Source organism: Triticum aestivum, chromosome 1B (assembly GCF_018294505.1).
Source record: "Triticum aestivum cultivar Chinese Spring chromosome 1B, IWGSC CS RefSeq v2.1, whole genome shotgun sequence".
In the NCBI taxonomy this organism is placed as follows: domain Eukaryota; kingdom Viridiplantae; phylum Streptophyta; class Magnoliopsida; order Poales; family Poaceae; genus Triticum; species Triticum aestivum.
This window is the reverse complement of record NC_057795.1, coordinates 22,925,522-22,937,884: the sequence shown is the minus strand read 5'-3', so window position 1 is coordinate 22,937,884 and position 12,363 is coordinate 22,925,522. Positions and strand designations below refer to the sequence as shown.

General features: G+C 48.9%; 1 protein-coding gene across 1 annotated transcript; it reads right to left on the bottom strand.

Moving 5' to 3' along the window:
• Positions 1-8,838: 8,838 nt before the first annotated feature.
• LOC123104600 (uncharacterized) lies at positions 8,839-11,962 on the bottom strand. Its single transcript, XM_044526478.1, has 2 exons — positions 10,586-11,962; positions 8,839-9,083 (listed from the first exon to the last, which is right to left on the bottom strand). Exons 1-2 carry the CDS (start codon positions 11,866-11,868, stop codon positions 9,080-9,082), a joined length of 1,287 nt encoding a protein of 428 aa, XP_044382413.1. The 5' UTR covers positions 11,869-11,962; the 3' UTR covers positions 8,839-9,079.
• Between the last annotated feature and the right edge of the window lie 401 nt (positions 11,963-12,363).

Genomic DNA, 12,363 nt, shown 5'->3' with positions numbered 1-12,363 from the left:
CCATCGGTATATCACTTGCTCAATTATGGTAAGTGGTTCGGGAGTTACGGGCGAAAAACATCACGTCAAAAAACAGAGTGAAGTTCAAACAGAACTGCCACAGAAGTTCAAGTCTTCACGCGGTGCATTTTCAAAGAATTTGTCTCGCGATAAAGGCAGAACGAATGATCTCGCCATTTTCGAAATTACTTGAAAACGGATAGAAATTAGAGAAAACCATCAACATGAAAAGGTTTCGTATTTTTTGTAGCTTTTCAATAGTATATTATTTGCCCCAATCCGATAAAGTTTGTAGAAATTACGGCGAAAATACATTTTTAGCCATTTTCAAAATTGACATAAACCGTAGTGAACTGGGAGAAATAATATATACCAAAAAGTTTCGCATTTCCTCAAACTTTCCAACGCCATATCATTTGCTGCATTCGGATGTAAGGTTAAAAATTTAGCTCGAAAATACAAACTCAGTGATACTTATATTGTTTTATGAATTACTTTTAAACCTTCAAAATTATAAAAAATTAACATGGAAAAGTAGCGCATTTTCATAAGCTTTCCAACGCCATATCATTTGCCTCAATTGAATTAGCCGTTTAAAAATGACATCGAAAATACGAACTCGGCTGTTCGGTTTGTGAAATTTTACGATTTTCTAAATTACTCTTTATCCGTTGGGAATTAGAGAAAACTTTCAACATGTGGAAGGAGCGGTTTTGCAGCAGCTTTTCAATGCCATATTATTTGTTTCATTCCGACAAACGGTTTAGAAATGTGATCAAAAATACGATTCACGTTTTTTGTATGAAGAAAAAACGGTTTTCAAAACTGCTCTTAAACCGTGTCCATAGCTTTCCAGTGGTATATCACAAACTCCCTTTGGGCAATGTTGGGGGAAGTTCAACCTAGTACAGGGGAAGTTCAGGTCGAACAACCCGGGCAGTAAAATTGCAATAGAGGCATGTTTCATCACGACCCGAGAGCAAATCCGCCAAGGAGCGAGATTCATATTTAAAACGGGCATTTAGTTAATAAAAATAGTTTGCATATTAGACTTATATCACTTAGAACACGACTAACCAGAAAAAATCACGCGGGGAGACACGGTTGCGAAGATAGCCTGAAGGTTGGGTTCGTACAGAGGGAAGGTCGAGCGCGTTACTCAGGCAGTTCAGGTTGTGATCAACATATTATTCTGATCCCGTGATCAAAATAATGTTTATGTATATATAGGCTGGCTAAACTAAGCCTGTGCGCATTAGTTCTTATCGTACGCTCCGGCCAGTACGCGCTAACTAGCCGGAAGGGCGTGTGACATCGTGAAAATTCCACGTAACGATTTACTACCAATACTGGTCCACACGCTTTGCTAGCTTCATTCCTTCACGAAAAACAATCAGCACATTCTTCTTCACGCGTTACTACATAGCAGTAACACGCTTACCATACGGCAGGACTGAAGCATCTCTAATTCGTTCGTTGGTAAAACAAATTATTTCATTACCATCGACTGCGCCCTTTTTATAGTAATTTGTTACTACATAATATAATGGAGTAATGCCCTAACCAAGCAGGGGTGTGTATTTTTCAAGAAAAGGCACATGCAGTAATGCGTTACTACATAGAACCCTAGTTTTACTATGTTACCCTCCAAGATTGAAGCATATCTAATTTGTTCGTTGGTAAAATAATTAGTTTTATTATTACCATCCACTCTATCCATTACCATCTCTTCAATCTATATTACTACAAAAATTATTGACCTACGAATCGAGATGTCACAGACGATGCATCGTAACCAAATTAAATTTCTTTAATTTTTCCTACAAACACTTTTACCCTCAAATATGCATACTCTTGGTGCGACCCGCCCACCGGAACATCAACGTAATCTCATTCACCTAGCCCTCAAGTTAGACCACATCCATAGATCTCGAGGTAGATCAACTCTGTACTTGTATTATCTTCATTAATATAAACAAGATCAGGACATAGGGTTTCATCTCCATCAAGAGGGCTTGAACCTGGGTAAACATCGTCTCCCCTGTTCTAGTTACCCTCTGTCTAAGATACACAGCTTGGGACCCCCTACCCGGCCGAGGTCTGCTGGTTTTTTAAAACCAACACTGATGCTTTCATTGAGAGTTCCGCTGTGAGATCAATAAAAGGACCGATGGGATCGTCGTTTAACGACAGGATTCACGGGCGTAATCCCCACTCTCGAATCTCCCGCCGCGGGAACCCCCTCTATCCTTCAAGAGCTCGAGGTGATCCGTGACCCCTCTCCGGTCCTTGCTCAGCCCTACTCCGAAAACGAGGGGCTAAGATACTTCTTAGAGAGCGACTCAGACGACGGCCGGCAACAGGAAGCCGGTAAAACCGATCTTCACATCGGCTCGGCCAATCTTATGGCCACAAGCCGGACACATGGTAAGGATGCTAGTGCTTCAGGATCGCGATCCCAAGAGATCGAAGCTCAACCACCCACCTCCCACATCGAATACTTTCCAGATAAATCCGGCCCTCCGGATATCTGTGATCTGTCCTACGTACAACAATTACCCGATGAGTCAATCAGACAGTTCTGGGCTAGATTCTTGTCTGTTAAGAACAAGATACCAAATTACCAGGACTTTGATATCATAATAGCCTTCCAGCGTGGATGCGAGGATAAAGGCGATTCGAACGCCCTCGCCTGCCTTTGCATCCAGACATACAGGAACTGGCCAATCTAGTATCCAAATTCTACGCCATTGAACATGCTTGGCAGGATGTTACAGGTTCAATCTTTGAGTTCAACCCAAAGAGCGACAAATCCTCACCTCGGCACGAGCCCAGTAAACGGAGCGCACTGGCCGAGCAACCTCGAAAAAATAAAAAAGTCATAGGTCACTCCGGGACCACCCTAAACGGCCTCCTAGATAAGCCATGCTCGATACATGCTCTTCTGCTTAACTCGTGCCCGACCCACAGCCTTCTTGACTGTTGGGTGACGAGACAAGTGGCTAAATTGGGACCCACCCTTCTCACGGGCATCCCCCGTCACGCACAAGAGACCTCAGACGAAGACGAGGTCGTTATGATTTACGAGACGTTTACGTCCAACAAACAAGAAGCCCAAGCAGTTGCCATCTCGAGGAACGTGGATAGACATGCCGATCACCTTTGATCATAATGCAACCGAGATCGACCCCGAGCAGGTGCCCCGCCGCACTGGTCCTCGACCCAATAGTGGGCACATGTCTTTAGAAAGTACTCATGGACGGAGGCAACAGTCTAAACCTGATATATGCAGACACCCTAGATCAAATGCACATCGATATATCACGCATAGAACAGAGTGGTACCACCTTTAAAGGCATAATACCCGGACGAGAGGCACGTTGCAGTGGAAAAATAACTCTTAGTGTGGTCTTTGGAACACCGGACAATTACCGTTCCGCATCGCCCCTTTTCGGAGTGGGTATCATGCCCTCCTGGAACGGGGTGCTTTCTCTAAATTTCAAGCGGTGCCACATTATGGCTACTCCCTCCATCACAGTATATAGGGCGCTGATGGCGTCACTCTGGGACCAAGGTGCCTTCTGATAGGCAGGGATTAAGGAGTCGATTGTGCTGCGAAATTGATGGCAAGGCGCCTAATGAATCGCTAAAATGACGCTTGGTAACCTCCCCGTCCAATAAAAACTGAAACAGAGCGCATGCATTGGTGGAGCCGTTTCTGAGCGAAATTTTAGCGGGTTTCTTCCTCCTCCCGTGCCATTCCTTCCTCCTCCCGCGCCATTCCTTTCTCCCCCGCTCGGTTTCCATCTCCCGCCGATGTGCTGCCAAATACAAAACGAAAATTTCGGAGTTCAAAGCTCCCGCCGATCCGCTCTATAATTAGCTGCGGCGATGGAGGGACACGTACAGACGGCATCTTCTCTCCTCCCTCCTCTCTCCAATGACGCCGCCGCAGCAATGTGCAGATCGCCGGCCTCCTCCTCTTGGCCTCCGTGGGCTTTCTAGGGTTGCTTTCCAGCCGAGATCGCCGCCGCCCGGAGGTCTTCCTCCTCTTGGTCTCACCGGACGCTCTGGTGCTCCTTCCTTCTCCATCGGCACGGCAGGTTTCGAGCGTCTTCCTCCTCCTACAACTTTGCCTCGACGGCACGTCGGCCTCACACGCCCATCTCGCGCTCCGGCACCTAACGAGGCCGGTTCCTCGAACTGGAGTGCCTCCGTCGGCGAGGCCGGTACAGGCAGCGGAGGGTTCATGGGGTTTCACCTCATCAATGGCAGCGGCGGGATCTCGTTTGGCGGTGGCGGTGGCAGTGGGATATCGTTTGGCGGCGGCGGCAGCGAGTCCCTGGACTTCACGTTCAGAACCGGCGCCGGTGCCAATCGGAGTGAAGGATCCTCCCATGGTGGAAGCAGAGAAGGTAAACCCTAGAAACCCTATAGTCTCATAGATCATGCAATTTTTGTCTGTCACTTTGAATCAAGATTAAACCCTAATTGTTTCGGTTGATGTTGATGGAGTACTCATGTTTCTGTTACTCCATGAGAATTGCATGTTTCTGTTGATGGAGTACTCATGTTTCGGTCATGATGGACTACTCATGTCCAGATCAATAGAGATAATTGTTTCTAAAATCACATAAACAATCATTTTCATGCACATTTGTTTCTAAAATCACATGGTTACTATGCTTCATTTTCACAAGGTATTGGTGGAAATGAGGGTACCATTGGCTACCGAGGGCCTGGATACAACCCAAATTTTTCACATGCCGACGAATACCCTCCTAGTCAAGAGGCTGTTCAAACCCAAAGACAACCTATCGATTTGAGTAAGCTCATTTAGCACATTTTTGTCTTTCACTAACCTTCCATATTTTTATTTGTCTAATTATTTTTCCAATGCATCTAAATGTTTTGTCGAACAAGGAGACAAGAAGACAGTACCGTATCGATGATAGGCGTCACATATATACTGAGATCATTGCCCGTAATGGTACGGGTAATAGGTTGAAGCATGGAGTTTCTAAAGCTGTTGCACTAGCTTGTAAATGTCCTAGGAGGATAGTGCAAAGGGTATGGTGCTACTATTCGAGTAAAGGGTATGGGTTTTGATAGTGCAAAGGGTATGGTGCTACTAAGAGAGAGATCATCAAGCACAAAGGGTCTATCCACTACGCAGTTCCTCACTTGAAGAAAAAAGCATTAGAGAGACAAGGACTTCTCCTGGTTCGTTTGACGATTGATCTAGAATATGTTGAGCAAGCAATTGAGTTCTTGAACTCAACATGATTTGTACTGCCTCATGTGATGGTGCTACTATTTGAGTATTAGTTTCATTAATCTTATCAAAAAATTTGTGGACTGTTTTGAACTGAAAGAGAGCAAACTCCACCACGCCTTGCACCTCCATGGCAGCGGTTTTATACATGTTGCATGCGGGAGCCGAAGGAGAGAGGGAGGGAGAAACTGCATGCGGGAGTAGGCTCATGTTCACACTTGCATGCCTCACATGCACTCATGTTCACACCTGCATACGGGAGGCAAAAGAATTCATGTTCCCACTAGCCAAACCATGCATGCGGGAGTACTAATGCTAAGTAATTAATAGCCTAATTAAGGAGGTACGCCCTATTTCAAAGGGATTGTGAAAAAATCTGGTTTTGAAACTGCGCCCTATATACTGTGATGGAGGGAGTACATGAAGCTAAAAATGCCGGGCCCAAATGGAATAATCACTATCTTAAGTGACCCTGACAGAGCGCTCAAAGCCGAGAACAAAACAGCATCACTCATCCTCGATTGTTCGTCCGAGGCCCTCGTAGCCGAGAAACTGACTACATTACGAGACAAAGTCGACTGAGACGATGTCATCCTCGACAAACGGCCCAAGTCCACCTCATTGAAGACTGCATCGATCGCTTCATCTACCACACTACCCACGATCGCGAGCAGGGCGCACTAGCATCGTTGCTCCGCCGCATTGTCCGACACCCTGACCCTGACCCAAGACCGTGCAGTCCCGCTAGCAGCTAGCCGCTAAGAGCAACTCCAACCGCGGCCCCAACAGCCCCCCCAGGCCGTTTTTAGCGCCGGCGCCCAAAAAAGGTCCAGTCGTGCCCCCAGGAGCCCGTTTTTGCATGTTTGGGCTGAAACTGGTGCCGGCAGACCCAGGCCGAACCCGGCGCGCTGGGTGGCACCGGGGAAACCGATTTTGGCGCGAACGAGAGTGGGCCCGCCGAGTTAGCGACCCGCCGCTTCGTCGTCCTCATCGCCTTGGTTCCCGCGGGAATCAATGCCAAGGCTGTCGCGCTGCCGCGCCGGTTAGCCTCCATTGATGTCTCACAGGCGGCACAGTGAAGGTGCCGCGACGCGCGCCCCACCCACTCCCGCCACGCGTCGTCTGGCATGCAGATTCTCACCGCCCAGCTTCGGCTATAAAAGCCGAACACCCTGTCAGTGAACGCCACACCTCGCCTTCTCTCTCGCCTCGACTCGCCACAGAAACAACTCTCCCCCCTCTTCCCCGCCGACGAGCAATGGTTGGGCGATACCCAGGCGACGCTGCGGCGGCGAACAGTTTCGGCTGCCGCCATCTCCACGAGCCCGAGGCGCGCCTCCTCTACGAGGACGACTATCCGGCATCCCCAAACATGCGGGTGTCGGGCGCGTGGAAGTTGAGCGCCGGCGGCGCCCCGGTGCCTACCGGGGCTGAACGGCGAGCCCAGATCGCCCCCATCCGCTCGTCGCTGCCGGAGGCGCAGCGGAACGAGCCAAGGTACGCCGCCGGCAGCCACACGATGTGGACGATGTTTTTCGAGCGCCGCCGCAAAGAGCAGATCGCCTCCACCAACGGCACCATCCCTCGCGCCCGCTACAACACCGACGGGCAACGCGAATGGTGGGGCCTGTCCGGCCGCACCCTCGAAGTCGTCCTCGACTACATCGAGACCGGCAACATGCCACGCCTCGAGTACCCGGCCCGCCTGTCCTTCTCTCGTTGCGGTCGTCTTCGACAGCGACGAGGAGGACGCGTCTGGGCCGTCCAACCCCCCGCGCGTCGGCAACCCTGGTCAGGGGTGCAGCAGGGACGACGACGGCACGCAGGACGGCGTCGACGACTGGGACGACGGCGGCGGCGGCGGCGACTACACCCGGTTCTACAGGCTCCTCGGCATGTAGAAGGCGGGTGGCGACCACAGCGTAGTAGGGCTAGGGGTAGTTCGTTTGTTTTCTGTTTCTTTGTACAAATTTGAATGAAAATTCGTATAGTTTGTGCCGAATTAGAATCGAATCACTGAGTTTACGCCAAGTTCGGGGCGATGACTGGGAAGCAATCGCCCCACGCCTATAGTACGCGCCGGCTCGGCCAAAACGGCATTTTTTTTCGGCGTCCGGGAGGGCCAAACGGCTGGAGATGCTCTAAGCGCCAGCTTCTCAAGAGGATATCGGAGGAAGTGCACCAGCGGAAAGAGAGGTACACAGCCGTCGCCGGTGCCGGCCAAGGCCAGTCATTCAACTCTGCATGCCCAAATATGATGGAGGAGCCGTTCTCCTCAATGTCTGACCGGTGTACCCATGACACGTTACCAATCTCGAGGGCATCGATCGATGTTCGCCGTGACGAACTGCTGAACTAGTTGGAGGTGATCTCTGACGAACTGCTGCGGACAAGGGCCCGAGACAAGTACACGTCCAGATACTCCTCGTGTCTGATGTCGGCTTGCGTATCATATCAGATAGCACTTGCATAACAAGAGGTAAGTTTAATTAACGCTACTCATCTGCTCACAAATTCTGCTGCATTCAACTTGCGGAATTTTGACTGCTCACTGAACCCATGATCCCATCTCAAAATAATCATTTGGTGATATATGTGTTTCAAGTATATCATTGTAATCGACGAGGATATGGAAACAGATCACTAGAGTAGCATGGAATCTGCCTTCCTCCCCAACAGATAACGGTGCAAGTACTCCCTCCGTTCCGATTTACTCAGTGGTTTTAGTTCAAATTTGAACTAAAACCACGACGAGTAAATCGGAACGGAGGGAGTAGCAGCTAACGCTTGCAGCTCTAGGAAGGGCTATGTGCACAAAGTAAGAAGGCTTGGAACTGCACAACTTTTTGTTGTCAGGAAAAATTCAAGTTAAGAGACACTAGCAGGATTTGTCACTGATGAAAGCAAAGGGTTTCCACAAATCATGATTCATGAGTCACACGGAAAAACAGAGCAAGCTGAAGGTATGGTGTGAAAGAACTGGAAGTAGCACTAACTTGTCCCATCTTCAGGATGCCTGCTATTCAAAGGTTCATTCATGATGAAGAGGAGGAGAGCCATGAGCCCCGCTCTCTTCCACTTCGCTTTAGATGGTCACTGCCACTAAAACATCTTCAATTCCTTAAAAGCAGAATGTTATCTTAATTAGACCATTGAAAATAACACAGCAGGTCGCTTGACCTGAGACACCAAAATATCAAGGCAAGACAAAAACCTGCCAGAGCTTGACGGTGAAGGGGGCAACAATGATGCAGCAGCTGAGGATGTGAGAACTGATGTACCGACTCTGATGGCGGTATAGCTCCTACTGCTTCTCTATCTCCCCTGACCAAACAAGTCAAAACAGTTGCCATGGAGAGGAGGAACTACAAACACCCCAAGTCTTGTAGTTGTCCACTATGTACAGCTCGGGGTTCCCATTCCAGCCTCCAGTTTTTCTGCAAAAATTGAACAGAAGGTTGTTTTTCTCGGAAGACTCTTTTGTCTTCATCAGTTTTTTCTTTGTTTTCCCTCTCGTTTTTTTTTCATTGATTTATGTATCGAACTAAATTTTCATAAAGACGTTGAAGGGGGCATAGATCAAACAGATCCCGGACCGTTCCAATGTTAAACATCATTGTACATGAACTATCACAGGTGTACCAGATACAAATAGTTTTTCAAGTTCTAGGAGATTAATCCACACCCTCAGCAGCCTTGCATCATAGAATCTTACTTACTACACCATCTTCATACCAAGTCTTGAACATCACTTCTTCGAGGTGTCAATCCACTTTTGGTGCCTTAATCCTTGTCAAAGTTCCATCAACTACAATATATCATAAAGAAAGTTTAGTCTGGAATCTAAACTAGACTACCAGATTGAGATGTTAGGGCAGCTGAATACCTGATATATAAATAGAAAGCTACACCCATGTAAGAAGCATGTAATGCTAGCACAATGAAACATGAAAAGGCAACATTTCACACATGCACAAGAACATGCAAAGACTGTCATCATGGAAAAGAGCAAACAATGGAGACTTTTCAGAGCAATTGTATAGACATCAACAGATGAGTATTGACCACTGAGGCAACATGAAAATAGAGTAGAAACACCTTGTACGATGTGTCAGGCATATCTTGGCGATTTCAGAACTTTATATCTAGCCGAATCATATTTCAACAATCTGTTGCCATCTGAACCCTGACATTACCACATTTGAAGCCTCTGCCAACAACCCCAAGGTTATTTACAGTACTTCTAGTGCTTCTGTTTTTGCTATTGAGTTTCCTGACGACTAAGTCGGTGTTCATGTCAAAAAACGACTATTACCAGTATTTACCCTAACGGGAAGAAGACACATTGGTGCATGACCATCAATTTTATTTAGCCATTGGAAACTCATAAAGAAATAGCAACAGGAATAGATGTGAAAGATAAAAGAGAAAAGTATACTTTTCGTCCCTCAACTTTTGGTGGAGTCTAGATTTGGCCCCTCAACTTCAAAACCGGACAACTTGCACCCCCAACTACCGAAACCGGACAAGGTTCATCCCCGGTCCCCCCGTAAAGAAATATAAGAGTGTTTGGATCAGTAAAGTAGTGGTCCAAACGCTCTTATATATCTTTATAGAGGTAGTACTTATATAAATTTAGAAAGCAAATGGCTGACATATGGCACCAGACACAAGTTCAAGATATGGTCAATCCATGGCACAGGTGTTTTGAAAAATGAAAGCATTTTCAACATCATCGAGTATGAATTAACAATAATTATAAGCAAAACAGCATTGAATAAATGGTCTTGTATGGAATGATGATGAGAATCCACGAGACAAGTCCAAACAGCAAACAGTTCCTTCCAAGACCAAAACAAGACTATTACTAGTTTTCATATGCAGAATCACATGGCCATTTTCTGTGTGTATATGACTATCTGATGGGCGTGGCAGTGCCCTGTTTAGGGCACTGCCACGCCCTAAAAACCTAGAGAGCAATGCAAACTTCAAAGAAAATAAAGCCCTTCACCACACAGTTGTGCAGCCCTGGCCCCTGGCACCACCACTGGCCCAAAGAAAGGGACAGTTATAGACAATACCTTCTTACCACTTGGCAACCACTTCGTCCTAAAAGGCTTAAACATCTAAAGCTGCTCTAAATTCATCTCCTGAACAAAACGACAAAAAGTCCCAAAGCAACTAATGGCACATGTTGCTAATCTTAAAGAGCACTGAATTAAGGGGGAGTTCTTTTTCTCCACAATCACACCTGTACAAATGTTTCAGGGTAGCTCGGAATGGGGAGGGGTTTGGGAGTAGAGCCCTCACCTGATATTGTGGTCGTGGCGGATGCTTTCGGAAGTGTTGACAAAGTCTCCCTCCTTGATAGCATTGGAACCATGGTCGGCCAGTTGTTGAGCCTGATTTACTGTTTTCTCCTCCTCTCCACCCTCCTCACCACCTGCCTCCTCACCAGGCTTCGACAGCAACAGATTTTGGTGGTTGCGTCGGGACATGGGAGTGTAGAAGGTGACAACTGGAACCACATTAAGGAAGCAACATTGATCGCACACCTTCCTCACCTGCTCAGATTGCAGCTCAATTGCGAAGATGCCAGCAATCGTACTAACGAAAATGGCATTTGCTCCCTCGGCAAAGCCCACCACTAGCACTCTATTACTTTCGTCCAAGCAAGCACTAGTTGGGAGCAAATTGGGCAGGTCGATGACCCGGCTCAGCGCCCATCGTGCCTTGGTGCCACCACTCGCCTCTCTTGTCCACAATTTGAGATGCGGATGCAAGTGTTGGATTACTCCCAGCCCATTGTCCTCTGTGAGCATGAGATTATACAGGCAGTCGCAGTGGACATCCGGTGCACTGAACACAGTCAGGGAGCCCCTTGACAGATCATACTCCAGGATCGACCAACTCTCCTGGTAGTCGTACAAGACGAAGTAGAGCAGAGAGCTGCCAACCACAACGGATGAATATTGTATGCATCCCATTAACCTATCGCGCGTCGAGGTCGGCTCGCCCCAGGCACCGGTCTCCGACGAGTACACGCACGCCGACGTGCCATACTCGCCGTGGTCCTCGTAGGGGAAGACGAAAAGCACGTGGAAAGGGCCCCCGAGGCAGCCGCGATGGTCGCATCCATCGGCCGCGCAGAGCACCGCCGCAGTCAAGTAGCGGCACTCCGACGCCGCGGGCACAGGCACGAGGTGCTGGGCGCCCGTGATTGGATCCCACACGAGGAGTTTCCTGGCCTCCTGGCTCCTGGGGAGGAAGAGGGCGCGGCCGTGGCGGCAGCCGATGGCCAGCCAGGAGCTGGGGTCCGGGGCGGCCAAGGAGAAGGGCGAGGCAGTGGTGGGGGCGAAGAAGCGGGTTGGCTCGCTGGCCTGGTTGTGGAGGAGGCCGAGCATTGGGGGTGCCCCGTGGAGCTCGTGGAGGCGGCGGCGGAAGCCGGGGCCGGAGACGGCGCCGCCCCAGGCCTTGGAGATGAGGGAGGAGCGGAGGAGGCAGGCGGGGTCGTCGGGCGGGAGGCGGAGGAGGATCTCCTCGACGAGCTCGTCCGGGAGCGCCGCCGCCGGCGGCGGCGGCGGCGGCGCCATGGCGGTCGCTAGGTCTGGGTTGGGTGCGTGCGGTGCGCGAGACGGTGGAGGGGAGTGGTTCGGCTCAACCAGGTCAGTTCTTTTTTTTTTTAAGCTTCAACCAGGTTAGTTCGAAAGCCACAGGTCGTTTTGACAGAGGTTACACAGATCCGGAAGTTCGATATTGTGAACTTCTCACTGATTAGCTATTTTGGGTGTTTTCTGTTTGCAATTGAAATTGTGGAACTCTTTAAATCGTCTCCGTCAACCGGCGACGGTGTTGTAAAGCACCATCATCAGTGGCGGTGGTGTAGTTGCAAAGTAGCATAATGGAGGCACCGACGACGGGGGCGGTGGCCGGCATCGCCCTTTGGCCTTTTTGTAGACGCAAATGTGTGCAAGTGCAAATGATTAACGAACAGTGGTCGGCGTTATATGTCTCGGTGGAGGCGCGCTCGTTGGGTTGCATTATCCACTGTTGCGAGGTTGCTGAAGGCGGGTGTCATGCGGTTCGCA